The 25,753-nt window shown below is 45.7% G+C and overlaps 1 protein-coding gene across 1 annotated transcript in view; it reads left to right on the forward strand.

The window, feature by feature from the left end:
• The first annotated feature begins 2,522 nt into the window (after positions 1-2,522).
• The window catches only part of trh (PAS domain-containing protein trachealess), a 30,280-nt gene continuing 7,049 nt past the window's right edge, over positions 2,523-25,753 (forward strand). Inside the window, exons 1-4 of the mRNA XM_018006651.2 lie at positions 2,523-3,349; positions 12,544-12,576; positions 12,747-12,794; positions 24,928-25,163. Coding sequence (XP_017862140.1) covers positions 3,042-3,349; positions 12,544-12,576; positions 12,747-12,794; positions 24,928-25,163 — 625 coding nt within the window. The 5' untranslated portion in view covers positions 2,523-3,041. The remainder of the gene's footprint in view (positions 3,350-12,543; positions 12,577-12,746; positions 12,795-24,927; positions 25,164-25,753) is intronic.

Raw genomic sequence — 25,753 nt, forward strand, 5'->3', positions numbered from 1 at the left:
TATTGACGTTGACCCTGCACGACTGTGATTCAGAAGTTTGCAGCTCCAAAGCTCTTACCATGTGTGCGTGTGTGTGTGTGTGTGTGTGTGTGTGTGTATGAGAGTGTGTGCCAAGGATTCTGGACCTCAGCTCAAGTCGTGTGTGCGATTGCCGTGCCACAGCAGCTGCAGCAGCAACCACAGCAGCAACCACAGCCGAGTGCTGCCGCTGCTGCTGCTGCTGCTGATTCAGAGACCGGGCTTGAACGTTCCCCGTGGGAGTCTTTTGTTATTGTTGTGCGCTGCTGATCTTTTCGATTTTTCGTCGACGATATTGTCGTGTAATCACGAATTTATTTTATTGAAAATGACTTGACAGGTGGCGCCTTATTTAACTAAGTTGTCAGCCGATTGCCCAGCGCTGGAAGCCAACGAGCTGAGAGCTGAGAGCCGAGAGCTGAGAGCTGGCATCTGGCATCTTCGCATGGCTTTGTGCAAACAATAGAATATGCATTTAAATGATCAAGTAGATCTATGGGAATCGGCTGAAGAGCTGGACTCTGAACATGACTGAAAACACATTTTATATTGTAAAGCATTTCTGTTGGCAATTGAAGAGTGGAAAAGTAGAGTGAAGAAGAAGTTTAGCAAGATCTGTTCTTGATATCTAGAATAGGGAGAAGTTTGGGTAAGCTGGAAACCTTTTTGCTTTAAATTAGGCGATCTAGGAGATGCTGATTATAATGTATTGAAATCTCTTGACAGACAGTTGATCATCGACTTATAAGCTATATAAATTTGAATGATGTAACACTTAAAATTACAAAAGAGGGGTAGAATGGCTATTAATAGAACTGTAAGATGTGGAAATTTGTGACAGAAAAGCTTAGGTATATGAATTCAGAAAGGTTTCTGTGCAGAAAATGGAAACTATTGGAAGAGCGTCTGCTTACACCCGGACATGTCTTATCATATTTTGTTGTTGTTATGGTAGAGGAAGTTTAGGATTCTCTCAGCATATGTCTGCTCAGCTGATCTATAAAACTTTCGGCTTAGCTAAACCTAGATCCTTATATCAATCAGAAATTTTAGTCTGCATTAAACTAATAAATATGTATATGTACGTGTATGTTTTCCAATGTATATAAAGAGACAGGTTTAAGATCTACTGCTGCTCTTTGCAAAATACTCTATCTAATATGAAACAGGGAAGAACCAATCAATCAAAAAAGTCTTCGATTGTTTCTCTATAGATCACGAAAGATAACAGAAGCAAAAGTTAACAGAGTTTTATGTATATTTATTGTTGTTATCGAACAGCCACTTAAAATATTTATATATCTGCCAAGTGAAGCTCACATACATTACTCGAGCTGAAATCCCACATTCCCCAATTCACATACCCCAATACAGTATATATATAAGACCACATACATTATTTCAGCTGAAATCCTAGACTGCCCCATGCTGAGCCGTAAACATTTCATAGCCGCAATAACAAAAGTGGCGCAAAAGCTCGCAAAGTCTCGGCCAATACTTTTATTAAGATATTGAACAATTGAACAAAGCTGCCATTAAATATCAATGCAATTCGCACGCCAGCTACAGCAACAGCAACAACAACAGCAACAGCAAACAACGGCAACAATTGCCATTGCCCAGGCACAAATGACTCCCTCAGTAGGTTTGCTTATCGCACGGAACACAACTCAATGTTGTTCCGAGCAGCGAAATCTCCAGAGGATGCCGCCAGCAGCAGCAGCAGCAGCGACTACCTGAGAGACTACAGAAAGAGAGAGAGAGAGTGAGAGAGAGAGTGTGAGACAACGCATATGTGTAGAAAGCGGGAGGCAAGAGGTGAGAAGCTGCGAAGACGATTAAGCTGATGTTGTTGTTGCTGTTGTTGCTGTTGTTTCGTATGGCCATAAACATGTGGCAAGTGTTGTTTTTGTTGGTGCTTTGGGGCCGCCGCTCAGCAACTGTTGTTGCTGTTGCTGCTGATGCTGCTGCTGTTGCTGCTGTTGTTGTTGTTGTTGTCGGGAGAGTGTCTGCCGATTTGTGCAACACTTTGATGGCAAAAACAGCAAAAGCGCAAAAACAATAAACAAAGCCAAAAAGGCAGTCAAGAGTGTCTGTGTGTGTGTGTGTGTCTGTGTGTGGATGCTGTTGCTGCTGCTGCTGCTGCTGCTGCCGCTGTCGACTTCAACGCAGCGGGGCCCGCCTGCGATTGCTCTCCAAAGCAGTTGGCTGCGCTCACTGGGGGCTCCACTCACACATGCACACACGCACACACACAGAGCAAAAAACCTGCTCCACCACCATTTGCAGCATGCAGCAGCAGCAGCAGCAGCAGCAGCAACAGCAGCAGCAGCAATAGTTGCAGCTGAGATGATGATGCTCATGATGATGATGTTGATGAAGAGAGGCTCAGAGACTGTGGCAGAGGCAGAGGCAGAGGCAGCCAACCACCAGCCAGCCAGCCAGCCAGCCAGCGAGTGAGCAAACGTCCAAGCGACCCAGCGACCATGTTTCCTGATGCGAGGCGATAGTTTATCGCCAATTTTCGTGCCGTGCAGAGGTGAACGCGGACCAAAAACGTGCGAAAGCCCAACGGAGCCGAGCTGGCAGCTGAGAGCGCGCGCTTATCCTTGCCAACGTCCACATTTATATCCCGTCCGCTTAGCCGTCGGATGTCCTTTAGCTATTTCGCTGCGATTTACTGCAAGTGTATTGTTGTTTATGTGTGTGTGTGTCTACTCAGTGTATCGGCTTATCAGTGTGTGTGTGCGTGCTTGTTTTTGGCGAATTCGCCGTCGGTTCGGCTGCTCGTACGTAATTCCTTCGCCGTCGCCGTTGCCGTCGCCGCGGCCATGCGCGTTAACGGTAAATAATGGCCGCCATCTTGGCGTGCCACAGAGTGCGACATCAAATCAAAGATAAATAAAAGCTATATACCCACACACACGCACACACGCACACACGCTCGTACGCTCACAAATACATAAATAGATAGATAGCTATATACATATATAGTATATCGAACGAGAGATTTATATAGTGCCATGGAGCACCATGGCAGCGGATTTGTCGCCTCGCCGTGGGCCGCGGTGCTCGGCCACCACTCGATGGCCTCCGACGCGGGCTTTGCGGCTGCAGCGGCTGCGGCGCATGTCCAGAATGTGGCGGCGGCCCATCACACGCATCCGATGCACGGCCATCCGCACTCGCATCCGCACCCACACCATCATCACTCGCATCCGCATCCACACACGCATTCGCACCATCATCATCATCATCTGGCGGCGGCGGCGGCAGCAGGAGGCGGCATGCCCATGGATTTGCATGTGCCCCAGGGATTTCCCTACTATAGGTAAATAACGGCGCAGCATGGATACGCTGTATACACTCACACACACACACACACACACACACATATATATATATATATATGGAGGTGTTTGTCGCCTGTTCTTTGTCTTGGGGGCGTTGCCATATTCAAATTATCCTGCCAATGAAATTTACCTGCATTGCACATAGCAAATGACGCCACTTAATGTCTATTCCATACGAATACATATACAATGGATGCTCTATATAATAACTCCCCAACTGCAGCCAAGTGCGCGCCAGCTGAGAGAGAGACAAATGAGCGCAAATTGCAATTAGATGAGCGTCAAATTGATGAGGGTAGCTCGCAAAGGCAACGACTGCGTGAAATACACCTGTGAGAGGTGTACTTAGCTGGGTGTGTTTACAGGCTGGGAGAGAGACATGCGGAGTATGGGGTATAACTTGTATATGGGTATATAAATATGTGCAATAATATAAATTAATTATTTTTCACATGAGGCTAATCGGAGCAGTGCTCGATCTATTGGAATAGTCCTAAATACTTTGATCGATGAAGAGAAATTTCCTCAAGCTTGTGACGAACGAATGCAGTAACTGGAATTGATAGTAAATTTAGTAAGCAAGATTTCTGATGTTCATGTCTGGATGTTAAAAGGAAAGAAAGGAGTCTTCATGATTAATGAAGGATGTCTATTCCTCATTTCTCCTCATTTTGACTGATAAGGGACTCTTCTTCTTATGCATACATTCCTTGGCATATATCAATTCAATAGACTAACCCTGCCTAATCTCAAGTCTAAGCTTAGCAGACTTTTGCGTACTCCCACAGGCAGGGTATCTTCAAGTCAGTCATACTCTGCCAATCAGCCAGTCGAATCGATCAGCTTTGCAGTTTATAAATCATTTTAATTAACTCGAAGCATTCACTCAGCCTAACTGGCTGACGATATCGTGACTCTCCACTTATTTCACCCACAAACAATTCGCTCGAGAGCCACTCACGGCAATTGAGGCAACCACTAAGTGAACCACCCAATTTGAGCCACAAGAAATGAGCCCAAAAGAGATTTTCATTAAAAAAGTTGCCCAAAAATCATTTGGTTGCTGAGTTAACTTGGCTAAGCAGGAGGCGTTCGGGCAGGTCCGTTACAGAGGTGCCAACAAGGCTGAGACTCATAATTAAACTAATTGAATTTACGTGACAATAACACTTTCCACAACAGAACGGGACAGACAAAAAGAGAGCGGGTAGGGGGAGGGGGAGGCAGAGAGGGGGTTATTACTGGAGTGAGCGATTGTCACGATATGAGAAATCGAGCTGAGCTTTAGCAGCTGGTTCACAAGGTTCAAGCTAAGGTAATGCATGGTTATTTTCAATATCGAAAAATGAAATCGGCATCAAAGAACCTTTTGCCGCTAACAGAGAGAGAGGGAGAGAGAGAGAGAGGGAGGGAGGGAGACAGAGAGGGAGAGCTGATATTCCCACAACAATATGGCGTTGGGAATGTAATTCATGAACTGTGATTGGTGGCGCGTCCATTAACTCTTAAGCCCAGTGCCCAGAGAGCCGAAACGAAGCTGCGCAGCTCGACGAGATGAAAGACAGGGCAGACAATGTTGGCTACCAGTCGAACAAACAGTCGGAAGGGGGACAGAGAGGGAGAGAGAGGCCAGCACTGGCTTGTAGTCCTTCCCCAACACACGGACAATCAGCGTCTATCAGCATTTTTCAATTATATCGGAATAGCGTTATCCGTGGCTGGATCGCGTCAGAACGCATAATTACTATAATCACCTGAGTTATTACCTTGGCGAATATTGGCGAAGACATACGAAAAGCAGCCAAAGTCATATTAAAAGCAACAAGCGCTCGACGGTCCACGGTCCACGGTCCACGGTTCAGGGTCCACGGTCGAGGGTCGAGGGGGGTAACAGAAATCTAAACTGTGATTGTTGTAGCTGCAGCCGCTCCCCACCTGTCCCCCTCTTGGGGGCTGCAGCGCCTGGCTCAATTTCAGCTCGAGTTTGGGCTTTTGGTCTTCTTTTCCCATTATTTTCATTTGGCTCTGTTGCTGTTGTATTTTTCCTCCTTTTGCGCAATTCGTTAAAGCTGCACATTAAAAATTACACTCAGCGAAATGCAGGGCAACTGCCACAGCCACAGATATATTCATAAACATATAGATTTATATATATGTATATGTTCTAACTGGAAAATTGCTGCTACGTTTGTTTTTCATTAAAGCCGACTCCTCTTCGTGGCGGCAGCACGAACCGCATTTTCATTCCGCAAAGCGATCCGCACAATTTTCCACGGCGTTGCCCCCAAAAAAAGGCAGAAGAGATGAAAAAACTGCTTGGTCAGCGTCTTTGCGGTTTCGAGGTCGCCTTGCCACTAGACCCCACCACAAACCCCTCCCAGACCCACCACCCGCCAAGAGACCCCTCCTAACTGTAGTGAAAAACCATCATTTCCACAATTTATATTTCGAACGTGATTGGTGGAGCTGCAACTCATCCAGAAGTGTGGCAGCGGGGGGTCGGCGGGGCCAGTGCATTGCGGCCATTAAGAAATTGCAGCAAAGCATAAAGAGCAAAATGAAACCGAACAAAAGAAACAACTCAACGCGAGAAAATGAAATAAAATGCGGCAGATTATGATTGCGATTATGTTGGAAGCTCGCGAAATGAGGTTTCCCGAGAGTGCAAAGGGGGCTACGGAGAGGGCATGTTTATACACACATACAGATATATATAGGTATCTTTACATGGGAACAGCAGCAGCAATGGCCATCAACCTTACGGAGGGTCTGACCTTATGCACAGCGTAGCAAATCCATTCAGTGCAAGGAATTAAAAACCTATTTGTGAGCAAATATGCTTGAGGAGCAGAGTTCCTTGAGCCCGAGAGAGACTTTACTGACTAAGAGACTAAAAGAAACAAAGGTGTTTACATTCCAAGGGAGCTCACCTAGAAGAAATGCTGGCTGAGACCGTCTGGTCTGATATAGTTATCAGAGATCCCTTTGCCAACTGTCTCTGCATTGTAAAAACTTTGGCCTCTTTCTTCCTTACTTTGAGTTAGAGATCAATCACTCTCAATGCAACTTCTGGCTCCCGAGTCCCAACAAGTCCTTAAGCCTTAGTCTACGCCACTCGCTCTTTCGCCCTTTGTTAGCTCCTGCCGATCGCTGGCTGTAAGCCTTTGCTCAAAGGTGTTATGCTAGCCCCACCCCAAATGCATTACCCGCTACACTTGCGAAACTTCAAGTGCACAGCGACTCAGTTGCTCAGGGGCTCCAAGCTGGGGCACAGCCCACGTCACATTCAATTAAATTATGTAAATGAAGCGCAAGAGTTGCCCAAGATGCTGAGGAAGGCGAAGGCGAGAGCTGAAATTGACTTTGCCGCCAAAAGACCAAAGTCAAAGCCGAAAACGAGGCGGCAGAAAGAGAAGGCGGTAGAGGTGGAGGCAGAGGTAGGGGCAAGAGGCAAGAGTAGAGGCAGAGGTATGAGCACTCCACCCACTCCGCCAGAGGCTGGCAAAGGCTCGTCTTGCAGGTTGAACGCCAAGTGGAGTAAATTACAGCCTCAGCTTCGAGTGTTGTAGTTGTTGTTGTTGTTGGTGTTGGTGTTTGTGCTGCATGGCGGTTGTTGCTTGATGAGCTTGATGTTCACACAGCCGCCAGGCATAAAGCTATTACACGGGCACACACAGCCGAAAGAGATGGAGATGGGGATGGGGATGGGGATAGGGATGGGGAGGGAGATGGAGATGGGGAGTCTGATGTCCTTGCTGCCGGCGAATTCAAAGTGAGCCAACAATTTCATCAACGCCAAGCGATGACGATGCCAACAACTGGCAAACAGAGCTGCCAAACCCCCTAGCCAGCAGCTCCTACTGCTGCTCCTCTTCCTCATTGTTGTTGTTGTTGCTGTGGTTGTTGTCTTCTGGTAGCGCGTAAAATTAATTGAAATTCATGCCATGTTACAATAACAATGATTAAACGGCACACACACACACGCACACAACACATGAGCCAATGCCAGTGCCAGGGCTGGCCCTTGGCTGCCTTTCGCACCACCTCGCACCTCCCACCTTCCACCTGGCAACTTTACCAGCTCAGGTGCGACCAGCTGGCGAACAGTTGCAGTTTTTCTAACTGCAAACGGGGCCCAACGCACACACCCAGAGTGCAAAAGTACAAATCCCTGCTTGGAATACCAAATGCCTTGTGCTGTGATTAGCTCTGATTCATAAATCGATTGAACGCACAGCAGACAGACAAACAGAGAGAGAGAGAGAGAGAGAGAGAGAGAGAGAGAGAGAGAGAGAGAGAGAGAGAGAGAGAGAGAGAGAGACATACATCTGTCTGTTGCATCCTGGCCTTTGTCTGCCTGCAAAAGTCTCAGCAGCGATCAAATAATTGAGATAAATTTTGAGTACCGAAAAACAAGCCGCAAGTTTGAGGGAAAACAAGCTAAAAACGGAGCTCTGCATGGAAGGATGCGAACTTGAAATACTCTCAAGTCTTAGGCTCCAGCCAGATATCAGAAGGCAGCTGTATGGGGGACACTTCAACAATCATTCAATCAATAGCAGTCAGCAAAGGCAGATGTAGGCAGTCTCAATCATCAATCGGTAAATCGAATGATAGAAGTGAAATCTGATCCATCTTCAGTGGTTCAATCTGGCATTTATGTTGTATGTGCTGTTCAGTATCAATCAATCAGCTTCAGTCATCAATCAAATTCTATGTCAAATGATACGAGGAAGCCCCATCGACTCCTGCTCAGCTAGGGTATCCGCTGAGGCAGAGTTGTGGGCAGAGCTTTACGCTTTTCGTAAAACTTTGCCAACTTATAAATATGTATGAGAAGTTTCGAAATTGTTGGAATCCCTGCCGACAAGGCACAAAAAATAAAATAAAATGAAATAAAATAAGAAAAGAAAAGAAAATAAAAGAAGCACAACAAGAAGAACAACGCAAGGTCGGTAAGAAGACAGGCGGTCGATCGGCCGATCGGTCGATGATCGTTGAGAGTCGATCAGTCGAACAGTTCGTCAGTCAACAGACTTCGACTTCAAAAAGACCAAACGACCGACAGAGACAGCGGCAGAGCTGGAGGGGGAGACGGGCAGGAGCAGAGCCCTCCTTGCAGGAAGAGGCAACGGCAAAGGCAATCATTGATCAGCGGAATTTAGAGCGAAAATTTGATATTAAGGCCAAGAGATCGAACAGAAACGCAAGAAACTACAACAACAACAACAACAACAAAAATTACTTTAAAGAGGAAGCAGCAAAATAATATATATGAGAGAGATAAAAAATCAAGCACAGCCCAAGAAATTGTTAAAATAAAATTAAGCAGAAATAAACGCCCCAATATGAGCGCAGACTGTGACGAAGCCTCAATTTATTGTAGCTCTTCACAGCGCAAGATCTTCGATCTGCCACTTAGCACTTGCCCTCTCCCTCTCTCTCTGTTGACTATTCCCCAACTATTTTCAACTTTAATATAAATAATCGAGCACGGCTACCGCAGCCACAACGTGGCTACGCGACATTACGACAGATCGCTGGCATCTCCAACTCTTTTGGGCACAATCAATAGTGCTAGATACAGCCAGGCGAGAGAGTGAGGGAGGAGGGGGGTAGGTGGAGGTGGAGCACTGTCAATGGGGCGGGGGGAGAGACGCGCGTGCTGATCAGTGTCCGACCGCAAATCGCTTTGGGCGCTTTGACAGCATCATTCAAAATTAAATGCGAGCTGTTGATCTGACTAGAAGACGATACGAGCAACTGACAGTGGAGCAAATCGAAAGAACTTGCAATAGAATTTAGATGTTGCAGTAAATGGGGGATGGACTTGAAAACTGCAGTAAAACATACGATATAGACCGTACGTTACTATAGATAGCTTATAGGGATATCATATGGTATCAATAGAGTGAGTCCCCACTATAAGTATATTACATATACTAGAACTATACTATAGATATATACGATACGACATCTACAGCATCTCTGGTATCTCATACAACTGCTCTATTTAGGCATATGTAAAGCTCCCTTCAGGTATACCCACGCCCATTCCCCAGTGTGTCAGAGGATGTCGTCTCTTCTCATAAAGACATTCTCGAAATATGAAACGGACTGGGCTGTCATCGTCTGTCTAGACGGACGCGCAGAGCACGGACAACAACTACTGGAATTGCTTTTTAAGTATGTAGAAACATTTCAGTAATCGCCTGTCCCCATCGGCGAGTGCATAAATGGGAGATGCCAAATGGGGAGGGGGCGGCCGCAGTGTTTGGGGGCGAGCGTCCAGTTAATTGGCCGCAGCATTTCGTAGCCTAGTTAAATGTGGAGATTACACACCTTATTATTATGAAATATGTTCCATAATTATGGGCACTTTCAGCAGGGCCAGCAGAGCCAGCGGAGCCAGCGGAGTCTGGGCCAACCTCTTAATAGTCACTCGCCGATAGGCCTTATGTAATTTGAGTTGTGTCCCTTCCACTTGGTGCAGCCCTCCGGGCAGCGCCATATATTGACAATGCGGCGTCTCTCGGCTTGGCGACAACGTCGCGACATTGCCAGAGCTGTCGATGAAGACGACGACGACGACGGCGACGACGACGATGATGTTGACTCGTCTACAGATGCTCTACCGACCCCCCTTCTGCACTCTCTCTGATCATTCTCTCTCTCTCTCGCTCGCTCGCCCTCACTCTGTTTGACTGACTCCTGTTTTGCTCATGCCAATTTATTTATGGTGCGGTACAAGTTTTTACGCACTCAAGTGCTCTGAGACTAATTGGGCACGAAACGCAATCAAAGTGACGACGACGACGTCGTGGCGGAGGAGGAGGAGGAGGAGGCAGAGACTCGCAGGCCTCGCCAGGAGACAGAGCCACGGACCGAGCTCTAAGTAAAACAAGCTAAAACAACAACAACAACAACAAAAACATCGCCTGGTTGCGAAAGTCTCGTTCCTCGTATCGATTGACTTGAACTTTATAACGCTGATGAGGCTTTGATTTGTTGCCCAGGCCCTCGGCTCGGCCAACTGTTTAGCCACATACTCAATGCACTGAAGCTCCTGCTTCAGCTCCTGCTCGAGCTCCTACTCCTGCTCCTGGCTTGTACTTGTGGCAAAATAGTTGGGCCATGTTCTACACAATTATCTGTTATTATCGAGACTTTTCAGTGGCTGCTCTGCACTTGGTTTTTTGTTGGCGACAATGACATCTCTTTGTTTTGCTGCTACTCCTGCTACTCCTGCTGCCTCCCCCTCGAGCTGTGGAGCTAGCGTTTAGGCCAATTCTTAAAAATAGCTGCCCCTAGAGATGCAATTGCAGCTATGCAATCGATCGATCGACCGATCGATCTCAGGATCTCTAAATCTCTTGAGCTGCTGAGCTGTTGAGGGAGAACACGTGTCTCTAGCAGCCGTGGGTAAAGCGCTGCAGTTGACATTGTTGGACATGGTTTGAGACATTGGGGGAGGGGCAGCAGAGAGCTGAGCTTGCGGAGAGGCGACAAGTAGGCTAGCAAAGGCTTGTGATGCTATTTAGTAATGTTTGCTTATTGCAAAGAATCTTTCTTAAAGAGCTGTCTTATAGATAAAGATGAACACAATAAGTGAGAAAGAATAAGTCTAACTGAACACTTGAGTTTAAATCCTTCGAATTTTGCTAAACAGATTTTGATTTTCCATTTTCTGACAGGACTTACTGATGCCATATATATAGATGGATTGACAGACAGATAAAGAGGCATAAGCAAGACTTGAGTATATCTGGAATATATCTGTCTATATGAATATAGACACCTTCAGATATATTCCAGATGAATATATCTGTCTTTTCCCTTGTTCATCTGTCTGTCTATATATCTAATCATATATATTCCTCTCTATCTGTCTGAGCTGAGTCGATATAGCTATGTCCGTCTGTCCGTCTGTCCGTTCGGCAATCTTTCAGGAAATATTGCCCTATGGAAGGGAATTAGTTGATAATTGTTTCTGCTTATAGAACTTGACCTACGCCTCAAACTTGACCTAAGCTGAATTCAGAGCCGACCAAGAGGATATACATAGAATACCAAAAGGGGGAAAACTTATGATTATTATTACAATTTGGATAATTGCCGTGGCGCGTCGCGGACCGAACCGTCGAATCTCTGTCGAACCTTCGCAGGAATCGAACTGTGCCAACGCTCGATGCGATCCATTCGAGGGTCAGGCCACAATTTGCTCAAGAGACAAGAAAAAAACGGGACAAGTTGAGAGGATCGCAAGATTTTAGGAACTTGTGCCACACTCGATTCGTATTTTTTTCCATTTTCTGCTTTTCGGTTCTTGTGTTTTTGTGGGACAATGATTTACGAGCTGTTCGCTGCTATGACGAAAATCGTCTGGCGCTGAGCCAGACAGAGAGAGTGAGGGAGAGAGAGAGAGAGACAAGAATATAGAGTGGGGCACAAATCAATAAATTTTATTTTTGGCCTGCTGCACTTGATTATAAAGCGCGGCTCTGATAATGCGCAGCTCTTTGCCAGAGCTGTGAGCGCAATTTGCCGCTGATTGTTGTTTATTAGACGATTTCGATTTCCTGTTGACCTTGCCGATGGCCAAGCCAGCGGCTGAGAAATTGAGAAACTATTAAGAAGAAGCCATCGACTTTCGATTTCTGGGAGAGTGAAGGAATATGCCGGTATTACCTCTGACTCCTACAGACTCTTTTGTTTGCCAACTAATTTCTAAGTTCGTGAAAGTAAGCTAAGAGTTAAGTGAATGTTGAGAGAGAGAGAGAGAGTGTGTCGGAGAGAGGGAAAGGGCGAGGGATAGATATATCGATATAGAGCTGAGAAGAGACAGAAACACATTCAAAAACCTAGAATGCGGGAAAGATTGTATAGAGAGAATAGAGGCAGGATTTAGAATTTTACTACTACACTGCAAAATGAGGTAAATAGAGGGAGGGAGAGTGCATTCTTTGACTGGGAATCGTATTATAAACTTGACAATTCCTTTGTAGTTCCGACTTAAGGCTAGAGAAGTCTAAGCACAGATCGGAGAGGTTTGCTAAGATCGCATCGAGATCTAAACTTGTTTTCACCTTTCTTTTAAAGATTTTCCAGAAGCCCGACCATGCCTACTTAGAGAGTTTAATGTGTTTTTCTCCTTTTCCTCTGTGCATTTCAGATATCGCGAGGATGCGCTTTGCTGGGGCGACAGGTGAGTTTTCTGCCACGCCGCGGGCCACATTTATCGGCTAATTTAATTTATTTAGAAAATGTCAGCTTTTTCCCAACGCGCTCACTAATCGAATATTCAACGTTTCTGTTTCTGTATCTCTATGCCCCGTCTCTCTCTCACACATTATCTTCCTCTTTCTATGTTCGCAGAAAGTCCATGGAGGAGATCGGCGCTGCACAGTCCTCGGTGAATGCGCGGTAAGTGTTAATGTTACCGTAAACGATTCTCCAAGTCTCTGCCCCTGCCCCTACCTCTGCCCCCTGGCCAACCCCCTCCCCTCGCTGCCCTTGCCGACCAGACTCCTCGCTCAGCAGCGCCACTTGGCGACGCATTTGTTAGCATAAAATTATTGAATGCCAGCCAGAAGACGTCGCCAACATCGCCGCCAACGGACGTCAAAGGCGCATGTCGCATCTATGAGATACTCAAACTCGGACTGAGACTCGTCGTACTCCGACTCGGGCTTGCATCAGCAGCTTAGCGGGAACCGTTGCTGTCAGCATTAACGTGTTGATCTCCCAGCTGCAGGTGCGCCAGCTATGCGGCGCAGCCTGTGAACACTTCGGATCGAGGAGAAACTTCATAAAATCAGTGAGGAATCTCTATATGTGAAATCATTCAGAATGTCAAAAGCCATCAGAGAGATTTTCTTAGCTTGCACAAAAAACCTTTATACATTCTATAAATTCCTAACCTATATGAGTTATAACTTATAAAGCCTTTCGAAACTAAGGCCTTGGACTCATATATATTTTTATAAGATCCGGGTATTACTTTTTAGGTAACATCGATGTTTTAACCAAGTATATCTTCGTAATACTTAGAGATTGGCTATAGTCGTGTTATATGCAATCCGAAGTGCAGTCAGCCAATATTGTTTGTCTCTCTCTAGCTCACATATCAATTGTGAGCCAAATCGCTCGAGGATTTCACAATCTGTGGAGCGCCTGCCTAGTTATGGTAGGGTATTACGATGGCGGCTAGACGGCAGGGCTCGCTTTGCTGCTGCTGTCAGTCGACGCTGCCGCTGCCGCTGCTGCTGCTGCTGCTGCTGTTTGTCTGTTGTCTTGTTCTCGTTGTTATGACATTTTACATTTTTAATGGGAATTCTCACATAAAAAGTACAAATATCAGACTAATTGGATTTATCTCGAGGCTGTCGCGCGTTGTCACACTCTTTTTGCCGTGGATGGCTAGTTGCCGGAAGATGTTGCACGCATCAAACGACTCGGCTCGACTCTCGTCGGCAGGTTTCTAGCCGGGCAGCCAGCTCGCTGGCAATTAGCACAGCTCTGAGCGGGCGGGACCAGGAGCTGGGCACCCAGTCGGAGGCATTCCCAATTCCAGCCCCAAAGCCACATTTCCAATGAATCGATCAGCAGCAACAGCAACAATGACAACGACAATGAACAGCGAACAGCGAACAGCGAACAACGAGCGATGACAACAATGCCGCAATGAGGCAAAGTTGCATTGCTTAAATTGATTTCTGCAATTAATCGAACAACGCAAATGACAACTGAAAGTCGAGGGCAGAGCACAGCGAACAAAAATAAAAACAAAACTTTTACCCCCTCTCCTTGCTCCTCTGCAGTACTCGAATCTGCACTTCGCTCCGAAGGGGGGAGGGCGCGAGTGGCCTTTGCTTCCTTAAATTGTGCTTTTGCTGTTCCTGCTCATCCTTCGATTTCGCTTCGCTTTTGCGTCCAGCTGTCACCGTCATGTAGCTGGCTCTGGGCTATTGACTCTGCGCCCACACTGATTCGCAAGCTGATTTTTATTGGAAAAATTAACAGTCCTTCCCAACAATTATGAATACCTTTGATGATGTCAGTACTGAAGCTGCTGATAATGAGAATGAGAATGGAAAAAGAGTCAAACTGATAATGAAACCCAATCATTGAAAATGATAATGTCAAAAATAAAGATAGTGACAATGGGAATGTCAAAGATAATGACGTCAAGTGCAATAGTAAAGTCAATGACAATGAGAATCTTCAATATAACATGAATAGTAGACACAATGATAATGATAATGATAGAGTGCCTAATCAGTCTAAAGTTACAAGTTACTACATTCCCTCCCTCTATTTAAGTAATGATTCAACCAGAGTAGCTTGATCTGGTTAAGTGAAATCTGTGATAGGTTTTCTTCAATTCAGTATAAAAGAAATACTCTCTGTAAGATATCTCGCCTCCTTTCACTCGTTCCTTCCACTTCAGTCTCATGCCCCTTTGATACTGTTGTCAACTCATTTTCAATCGACTTTAGCCCAGTGTGCGGCCGCAATTGACAGGGCCCGCTGCTCATCATCAGCGCCAACGCCGTGGGCATTGCCAGGCTGAGCGCGCTCTGCTGCACTAGATCTTTGCAGAGCTCTGCTGGCTTTCGGTAGGTGCAAGAATATTAATTATTAATTCCGATCACAACTGCGCACTTTGTGTCGCCGCTGTCGACGGCGCTGCGACGGTTCGGCATGCGAATTATTTGCTAAATACCAGAAAAGTGAACGAGAAATGAACAGATCGGAGCACAGCAGAGACTGAAGTAGGAGCGGGAAAGGGAGAGGGGGGATCTCAGATGTGGATCACTTGTTGACTTTAGTTTATTTTTGGCTTGAAAAAAAAGGCAATCATAATTTATGGCTCGGCTAACGGGGAGTTTGACAAAAAGGCAACAACAGAGTCAATGATCGCTGATCAGCATTCGATTGATCAATCCATCAGCTTATACATTGCGTATAATACAGATATAAAATATCAATTAGAGGTGATTACTCTGTTTTTTGAGAATATCATAAAGTGAGGAATGCGATCAATTGACGTTTGACTGGAAAAAAGCAAAATAAAGATAATAGAGCAAGAATTTTAATGATCAATAAATGTTTCTCTTTATTTATGTACTTGTTTGTTAAAGTGATCGTATAATTTGGGCACATTTGTGTATATTGTTAATTATTATTTGATACTCGACGAATCCTCGTCAAAGAGCAAACCACATTCTGAGCATTTGCCTTGATCGTCGAATTCACAATCTTCAAGTGATCTTCGCAGTTCATCAAATCAAAGATCGCAGAATCGTATTTAATATTAAGTAAATATATGTACTCATATTTAGATTTATAACAGAACTCACTAACTAACTGAGCTCACTGCTGCTTGCACTTCAAGCGATTCATCTTGGCAAACTTCTCATCATAATCAGAAGCAGTATATAATGTATATAGATTTATAGCAACTCAGATTTAGATTTATAGCAACTCTGATGCTACCCAAGACCAAGTCTCCAACGCTGCTCCGATCCTTCCACTTCAACTAATTCATTTCAAGTGATCTTCAAGATCTCGTCGCAGTTCATCATTTTGTTAAATATAAAAATTATTACGCCCCAGAGGCAAAGATTTTGTGGTAGATCAGAGGGGCTCACACACATCCATATATATATTTATATATATATTTCATCGGAAGCACGCACAGTGTGATTAAAATCTAACTTTCAGCTCCCGAGCTGAGCACTGTCTCCAATTTCCCATCTCTCCCTCTCTCTCTCTCTCTCTCTCTTTCTCACTCACTCGATCTCTTTTTATTGCTTAATTGTTTGTTTGGGTTTGTGGTTTGTTTTCTGCTTTGTTACGTTTTTGTTTTTGTGAATTATGAATCGTTTTGTGTTTCGATTGTGTAACAGGGCCCAAGAACAGTTATGCTACCTTTCACAGCGCCATAAAATCCTCGCCTGCCAGATCCTACACGCTGATAGCGCGCATTTCTCTGCTACTCGAAGTCACAGAAGTAAAAAAAAAAAAACAAAAACGAATCATCTCGTTGCGTTATTTTATCACCTGTGTCACTTTTATTGCTTTCTCCTGTGGGACGAGCATCTTGACAGATCAGCGATCGCGCTTAGTTTATTGCTTCCTCTAAGCCACTGGGTCCTCAGCTGCAACTGCAAGTGGAACTCAACTGGAACTGGAACTGGAAAGGCTGACTGCATCCTTTGACTACTCGAGTATTGACTGAACCATTCTTTTCGATGGGCTTATCGGTACTCAATTAATAAGTGCGAACTGAGTGTAAAACTTGAACTGAACTTTAATCTACGACAGAACTGTCTTCTGTTCGATTCATCATTTGGGAATGCATTGTTTATCGATGGGCTTGAGGAAATATAATTATCGATGGGTCAAGTTAGCTCCAGCTGAAACTGTTTTCACAACAGCCTTTTCGCTTGGCTCGCTTAATCTAATAACTTATCGATAACTGTGACACCTCAACTTTGCTCTAAATCTACTCACATACATATATCACATTAACAGAATTTGACACGGTTATTCATTACATCGTCTGTCGAGTGATCAACGATCGATAACTTTATCGATCACGCCCCATACAAGTATGGCGAAAGCCGCGTTCTTCGTTTGTTTTTGTTTTGGTTTTCGCAAAAGCGAAGCAAAATCAAAACAATGCGCCGTCGATGCGCTGCCCCGTTGGCTATTTGAAATGGATGCCTCGTGTGTCCGAGAAAACGTGATGGATAACTGGCAAGTGGCGCCTCTCTTGACCAATCCACTTGACTTGACGCTCTTCCTGTGTGCGACTGCCGACTGCCGACTGATTAGAGGGAAGCACTTGCATACGTGCCACGGCCACAGCGTCGAACCGGCCGGCCCCATTCATAAAGTCATGCAACAATTGGCTCCTGACTGGCATACACATTTCTCTCTCTCCCTCTCCCTCTCTCTCTCTCTCGCTCTCGTGTGTGTGCGATATATATTTTTGAAAAACCAAAACAGCAACTGAAACCGAAACCGAAACCAAAACCGAAACCGAAACCGAAACCAAAATGAAAAACTCAAACTCATGTCCAATAGGTCCATCAACAGCCGCAGCACGCACTCGGGCAAGCACGCACCTTTATATATGGCCATGCCACCGGCTCACTCACCAGCTCTTACTCAGCCACTCGCTCGGCTCCAAAGTGGGGGCACGCATCGCTGCACGTCCACGTCCACGTCCACGTCCATGGCCATTGTCCTCGAGGCGTCCGCACGCATCAATTTCCGACCTACAACAGCAGAGCAGAGCAGCAGCAGCCGCAGCAGCAGCAGCAGCTCCAATTGACAATTGTCTGGATGTTCTTTTGGTCTGGCCGCTGTCTGCACGTGGATTTTGGAAGCGGAAACGCAGCCACGTTCACGATTCGATTTTTATGGCGAGCGGGCTGAAAGCGTGGGCGAGGCAGAATTTTAGTTCCTCATTCATTGTCTACGCCTTCACCCAAACACAAGCACACACACACACACACGCACGCATAGAGCCACCCCCCACCAGCCCCCTCGCTTCAAGTGCAGCGCCACTTGGCACGTTTCCTTTTTAAAATTCACAATTGCCGCTAGCGACGCGTAATTGTGGGAGAATTCGCTACGCCAACTTGTCTGCCATTGACTCCATCTCACTCTCACTCTCCCCCACTGGCGCCCCCTCTCCGTCTCGCGCTCGCAAGAAATCGATCACGTTTCTACACATGTTTCACTTACGTTACGTTGCGCTTACGTAACGAGGATGTGGGAATAGAGCCAGCCAGTCATTGGCTGCTCCAATTAGAGCTAGCCAAAACAATCGATAACCAGTCAGAGATGGGAGAAAGTGCCACCACTTAGCGATTGGACTCTCTCAACTAACTATGCCAATATCAACGGAGATTGGCATAATTTCATAAATTGCTTAATGATTTCCTTTAACCTAGACATATATTAAAACAATTTAATTTAATTCTCTTTTCTTGATTTGAAGAGAAAAACAATTATAGAAATAAGTTTAATACTATCTACTTTTTAAGAGTGATATATCCTGGGTAGTCTATATATTATTTTGTAAAGCTTGTTTACCAAACACACTTTAAACACTCCTCTTCACACTGTGCACAGTGGACTGACCGAACTGCTGGTGGAACAAAATGGCCGACGAGCGAGACTATGGCATTACGTGTTAGCCCATTGATGAAATTAAACAATTTCTGGGATTGCTTGAAAATTATTATAAACGCATAAAAAGCAGGCGCAAAAGTAAGGCCCCAGCCGTCCGCTGCCTGCTGTGCGAGAGCGGAATAATAAGAGGTTCGACAGCCCCCAACAATTCTCTGGGCAAGCAGAAAATCCTGGCTACCTGTGTGTGTGCGTCGTGTATCGTGCCCCACCCGCAGACGCACACACACACACACACACATTCATACACACGCACGCTGGAAGGGCAGCTCCTGGCAGCGAGGCTCTACCTCAGTCGGGCTGCCTGCGCCACCATTGGCATTTTGTCATTGGCATTTTGGTCACATACACAAACACACATAAAAAGAAAAGAAAAGGAAACGACGACGAAGAAGAAGAAGACGCGAACGACAGACAACATAACAAACTCCCACACGAGCGCACGCAGCAGCAGTGGGCGTGAGCGAGAGACAAACAGCCGAAAGAGCCGCTAAACAAATTCCCAAATGTGTAAAGAAGTAAACTAATTGCTGCGCGTGACGCAGCCCCAACGAAAACTGGGGATACCAGCAAAGCAGTATATAAAAGAGTGAGAAAGAGCCAACGTGTCGCACTGTAATCCACAGCCAGTGGCAGCGCGTGCGTGCGAGCGAGCGAGCAAGCGAAACCAGTTTTAGTTTACAATATAACGTCTGCACGTACACACACACACAGAGAGACACACACACAGTGAAGAACACATAACAGACAGCTGCGCTGCTTTGCTTAGTGGATATTGCGGGCTCTCGCTCGCACGCATTGCTGTGCTCATTTGGTATGCGCGCTATGTTGATTCCGATTCGACGGCAGTCACGTCCCGCCCATTTGCACGCACACACACACACACCGAGTACTGGCACTACACCCGCACAGTGGCGCTGGCTGTAGAGCGACGGCGAAGCGAGAGAGCTTGCGGCGAATTGGAGCGTGAGGCTGCTTAAAATGCTACTGGTGCGCCCTGTACATGACCAGGCGCTGTGTCAGGTGCACACACACACACACAGGCGCCGCTGCTCGCTCACGTTCGTTGGTCGCTCGTTGCTCCGTCGCTCGTTGCTCGTCGTGGCTGCTTCGTGTCGAGTCAAAGATGTCACCCCCAAAAAATGGTCTAGCTGTGTGCGTGACTCTCTCTTGCACTCAGTGTGCGTGCCTCACTGTGAGCCTGTGCATGTGTGTGTGTGTGTGAGAGGGGGTCTATGGCAGCGCTGCCTTTTTTTGCCTTACTTTGGTTTTGTTCGTGACGTGAACGTGACTCTGAATTATTCTGCACGTATTCGTCGCCCGCAACGGACGTACTACGTAAACACAACTCTCGTAACGCGCGCTCAGCAGTTGTCTCTAGTTTCAGCTATTGCTGCTGCAGCTACGTCTGCTTCTGATTCTGATTCTGCCTCGTCTTCGCCGTCGTCGTCGTCGTCGTCGTGGTCGTCGTTGTCTTCTTCTTCGTCATCATCATATAACTTTTACGTTACTTTCAACGCCGTTTTGCTGCAGTTTTCACGTACGCTGCCCGGCCGTGCAACTGTAGCCGTATCCGTATCCGTGTCGGTGTACTTGTGTGTGGGCGTGTGAGCCTGTCTGTATTTGTGTGTGTGTGTGTATGTGTGGCAGCTACCCTGTGCGTGCGTAATTGGCGCCCATTTGTTTGCAGGCCGCAACGCGTCGACAGCCCCCAATACCAATCGCAATCGTAGTCCAGCCTTTCAGTTGGATGCTGCTAACGCGTCTGACGTGCCAAACGCGTGTGACGTGCGAATTAACTGGCCGCCAAGTCGATTGCACGCTAATTTGAATGCCAATCGAAGGCAGACAGACGGAAAGTCAGAGGGACGGAGAGACTGAGAGACGTAGAGACACTCGACGTTAGTTTTACGTGCGTGCTGCGACGTGCGGGTCGAAGGATAATTGAAGGAAGCAACCGACACGTACGCGTGCTCCGCCAGACAACACAGACAAAGGATGCGTCGTTGACCTGCTGCCCGAAAAGTGTGTCAAAAATAAATAGAAAAGAAAAGCCCCAAGTGCAATAGTCCCCATCTCCATCTCCATCTCCATCTCTATCTATATCTGTGTCCATATATCGCAAACATGTGCCAGTGCTAGTTAAGAGAAACGCTAAGAGTCAAGTGCAAAGGGGCCAGAGGCAAGAGTGAAGCTGAACTCAAGTGCTATAATGTTGCCCTACCAGGCCGTGGCCATGGACTACGCCGGCTACCAGCGCCAGCCGACGCCCGGCCATCCCGGCGGCCACATGGTCGGCTCCCTGGGCATGCCCGCCGTGCCGTTCACCCACTCCTGGATGGTGCCCACGCAGGACCTTTGCGGCATGTCGCCCTACAACAAAATGCCCAACCAGCATCAGCCGGGCGCGCCCGGCATGCACGGACAACAGCAACCCATCGAACCAGGGTTAGTTGACACCGGGTAAATTGACCAAATTATACAAATATACCAACTATATGCCCTATGGACAGTGGAACAGAGTGCCTTGAGTGGAAAAGTCTTGTGAAACGAATGCATCGAGTTCTCTGATTTCCTACAGTTCTCGATGAGACTGGGACGTGAATGTAGACGGGAATTTAGTGCAGCGGTTTTTGGCACTTCAAGTCAAGAAGTCATAGGGAAATAGAGTGGTATACCTTTTCCACAATTATTCTTATCATTGAGGTTAAACTCACTTCTTCTGTCTCACATATTCAATATTTTATATAAGGAATCTTTGGCTTGCTCTGAATGAGAGAAATATCTTCATCAATATTCCATGCATAAACAAATATTCCAATCAAATTGACTACGAATTAAATTAAAGGCCTCAATGCCTCATATCCAAATATATTTATTTACTTACCATCTAAGCCTAAAGAACTTCTGTATTTTTATTCAGACTATTCACAGCCATTAGCAACTCTGCCGTTCTCTATATAACTGATTAGATATCATGTATAAACACACTCTGATCAAAGTATTTATTTATTTTAGTTTAGCCGTCTAGTTTTCGTATAGCTCCATTTATCGATCAAGTATGAAATATAGCTCAATCTTCTCTTGCTACTGTTGCCAATCAAATTCAATCCAATCACATTTTAAAATTCACTTCAAATGAGCTATTATCAGGGCCTTCTGTGGCCACGCTCCCATTTGAGGCCACTCCAGATGCATTTTTATGGCTCTTTCGAATAGTTTTATTTGTTGGCTTAGCTTCTGTGTTTTCCACGAATTCTGATTACATAATGGCAGTTGATAGCTGACTAACATTTACAGCTATTCACGCTGTGTTTGGCAACAAACAAAAAAAAACACATAAAGTGATAAAGACATAACGGCACTTCTCACAGCCCCTAAACAATGAAGCGAGACATTCTTATCCTTCACTTTTCCTTTTCTTCTCTCCTCTGTGCATGAGTGTGTGTGAAAGGTAACCCCGAGAAGGAAAACGAAAGCAAAGAAAATGCAGTCCAGCGCAGTTTTCCCACCCTTATCGCGATCCTCGACTTGATTTTTGGCAAATTTGTGTTGGCAACCGCAGCAGCTAGGATCTTGTAATCCGCTTAGCTGCCTAAGTTCGCCTTAAAGTCTTAATCAAATGACAATATTTGGAGTTGCCAAAGTAAATCGATTAATCGATCTTTCCCAGCCAATCAAGTGGAAACGAAGGCCCAAATCAGCGGAGCCTAAAGCGATGTTATATAGCAAGCCTGCTCGCATATACTAAGTCAGTTCTCAACTCTCAGTGGAACATCGGGTGCAGTTGTAGCATGGTTATGTCTGCCTATATATAAATCTAAGTTCACCTGTTCAGCTCACATATGCAAACGCTTTTAGCATATCTGTCAGGCTGTAAAGGACAAGCTTTCAATGCTCACACATACTAAGACAGCCCCCGGCCCATCTCCCACTGTTTCTCTCTCCCTTTTCTCATTTCGCTAATGACATGCAATTTACACGCCAAATTATAGCCGCGCAGCTCCCTCATTTAAATTTTTTCTTATTTTTCCCGTTTTGCGAATTCGAATCGCAAGAAATCATTTATCAAGGCATTTTCCTCTAGCCCTGACAAATTGCAAAGACATTTAATTTCGTCCGCCTTAGTGCGGAGGCAATTTAAAGGTTATTATGTTATTTGATATTGAAGTCAGGCAAGATTAATGAGCCAGGTTCTCACACTCTTTGGCCAATTGCGAATTGGCCGGTTCCATTTCTAGTTAAGTTCTTTGAACTGCAAGTTTTTCGGGAAAGCAAGAAACATCAGGTACTCTTAGGCTTTGAGCTTAACATTTCAAAACAAGCTCAGATTTAACAAACTAATTAAAAAAAAACCCAAAGACGCTGCTGAGGTTAAAAACTGGCTTGGCCCGTGGCAGACGCATGTTGTACGGGTTTCTGTTCGAAGCGCTCTTTACGCCGTTTTCATTTTAATTATCAACAAAAATATTTTTATAGCCCCAGCGAGGCAGTGCCCCCAACGATAAGCATCATCCACCGCGGCTTCTTTTTTTTCTGCCTTTTGGTTTCAACAAACTTACACGAAACTTACCTCTCGAGCTCTCTGTGTGTGTGTGTGTGTGTGTGTATGTGTGTGTGACTGTGTGATGAGCGCATTTACAGATGCCCCACAGACATTAAAATAAATGTAAAAGGCCACAAAATGTACGAAATGTACAGCAACTGAAAGACGGACCAGCAACAACAACAAATCTGGCTAAAGCGAGGCAGCCCACAGAAGAAGAAGGGCAAGAAAATGGGACTGTGCTTATGTGGAGACTTCAAATACTCTACAAAAGGTGGCCTAGTCTCACGTGGTTGAGTGTGAGGCAAGCAACAGTGTTGAAAAGTTGTAATTAATGTTGATTGGGAATGAGGCTCCTGAATGTGTGAATGTCTAGAATGCTGTATATGTGTGTGTGCTAACTTCTGTTGAAAATATCTGTATAGAAAACAGTTGAGTTTAAATATTGAAAGTATTGCAGAGCTTAATAATAATGTTAACAATTTATGCAATTATTCCATGCATAGATCTGCATAATCTGTACAAAAAAAATCTCGAGGGAAAACCTAAAAGAAAAAGCGTCACCAAATATAATACATTTCTTAGTAGCAGAGCTTAATGCCCCCGACTAAATCAAGATAATTTGACCTAGCTAAAACATCCTAGAGAAATGACCATCGGTAGTCAAACTTTAATATATTGGATAAAATAAAAATTGTGTGGAACATAAAACACTTGGATCTCGGCCGTAATATCCTCTTATTAAGGGGTGCATATGCAATAGCTTCTGCTATATAGTCAAAAGTGAAGCATATCGTATGTCGTATCGTATGATCTACATGACATGCCGACGGTTAGACCGAGCTATATCCAGCCAGGTCGTCTTCATCCAGATTCAGAGTATTCATGCCGGCTGCTAATGCATTTTCAGAAGCCCATTATACCCCGATTGCCCATCTTCAATGGGTTCCGGGTATGAAAAGGCTGGCACCAAGCCTCGCCTGAATGCCCATAAGCTCGCTCCAATGCTAGGGAATGAAATTTCACTCAAACACGAAAAACAAAAACAGAAACGAAAACAAAACGAAACGCGACGCGACGCGACGACAAGGAAAGATGACAACAAACTTAAATTATGAACGCTTTAAAGCCAAGTTTCTGGCGAAGATGATGGGCCAAACGATATGAGAAGCAGCAGCGGCTGGCTTTGAGTGCTCGGAGTGCTCGGAGTGCCATGAGTCGGCTGTGGGCTGCCCGTTTACCCAGTTGCTGAATGGAAAACTGAGTGCAGCTCAAAGAGATCGAATCGAGTATCTGGCGGGCGGCATCTGCCACAAGAGGAGGCAGCTTTTGTTGCCACTAAACACACAGCGCTAAAGATAGAGACACATCTCCCTCTCCCTCTCTCTGGGGGAGATGCATTCAACAATGGAAAATCTGTTGCGCATAGAAAACGAGGCAATTTATCCTCAGCTAGAACAGTAGAAACCAAAGAGCGGCAAGATCGTGAGAGTCTGGTCCGTTGAAAGACTGACAAATGGCTGGCAATTTGTTTTCGGACTCTGACACCATTCCATCAGCCAAACAAATTGCCAACAGTTGACACAGCGACGACAGGTGTGAGTGAGAGGGAGGGGAAGAGGGAGAGGGAGAGGGAGCGGGAGCGGGAGCGGGAGTGTGTCTACCTGGAGGATGTAGGCTGCCTGGCCTAGACGCAGCTTCCCATTCGTCAGTGTCTACTTAACACCCGCCTAATATATCAATATTTATTGCCTTGGCTTTGTTGGGCTTGTCTTAATCTTCTGTTTCCCTTTCCACTTGCAGCATTCTGGAGCTGCGCAAGGAGAAGTCGAGGGACGCGGCCAGATCGCGGCGCGGCAAGGAGAACTACGAGTTCTATGAGCTGGCCAAAATGCTGCCGCTGCCAGCAGCCATAACCAGCCAGCTGGACAAGGCCTCCATAATAAGACTGACCATTAGCTACTTGAAACTGAGAGACTTTTCCGGGCACGGCGATCCGCCATGGACCCGAGAGGCGTCCAGCAGCAGCAAGCTAAAAAGTGAGTATCGAATCCATCTGTTGTCTAACTTTAGTTTACTCTTCGCACCAAACATGATTCTATTCGGTTACCATATCAAATTCCCTGCCAAACTCGACTCAGATCGCGAGCGTGCACTCTATTTGCGCCACCAGTGTAAGTGAAATTTCATGCATGGCTCATTTGCATACGCGACTGTACGGCAGCGTGGGCGGCCATTTTGTGCGCCATTGCTGCGGCGAAGAAATAGGTAGAGGGAGATAGTAGGAGAGAGGGAGAGAGGGAGAGTGCGAGAGCGATAAAAACCGAAAGCAGGAAACGCATTTGCCTACATTTTACAGTGGCGTCGCCTCGCAACGGCACAGTGAAATCACAGATTTGTCAACTTTTCTATGCCAAAAACCGAAAACAAAACCAAAAATTGAAAATAAAATAAAATTACAAACAATATGCGCGCGCACCTTAAAATAAACAACAACAAATGCCGAAGCCAAACAATTTATTGGCTTTATATTTTTGTTTTGGGCTTTTGAGGGGCTTTTTGGGGGCCGTCAGTTATTCATTTGCATAAAATATCGCTATTAAGCGCAATTTATATTTTATTTACTGCG

The sequence above is a fragment of the Drosophila arizonae genome, chromosome 4 (genome assembly GCF_054131065.1).
Source record: "Drosophila arizonae isolate 15081-1271.41 chromosome 4, UAZ_ARI_1.0, whole genome shotgun sequence".
In the NCBI taxonomy this organism is placed as follows: Eukaryota; Metazoa; Arthropoda; class Insecta; order Diptera; family Drosophilidae; genus Drosophila; species Drosophila arizonae.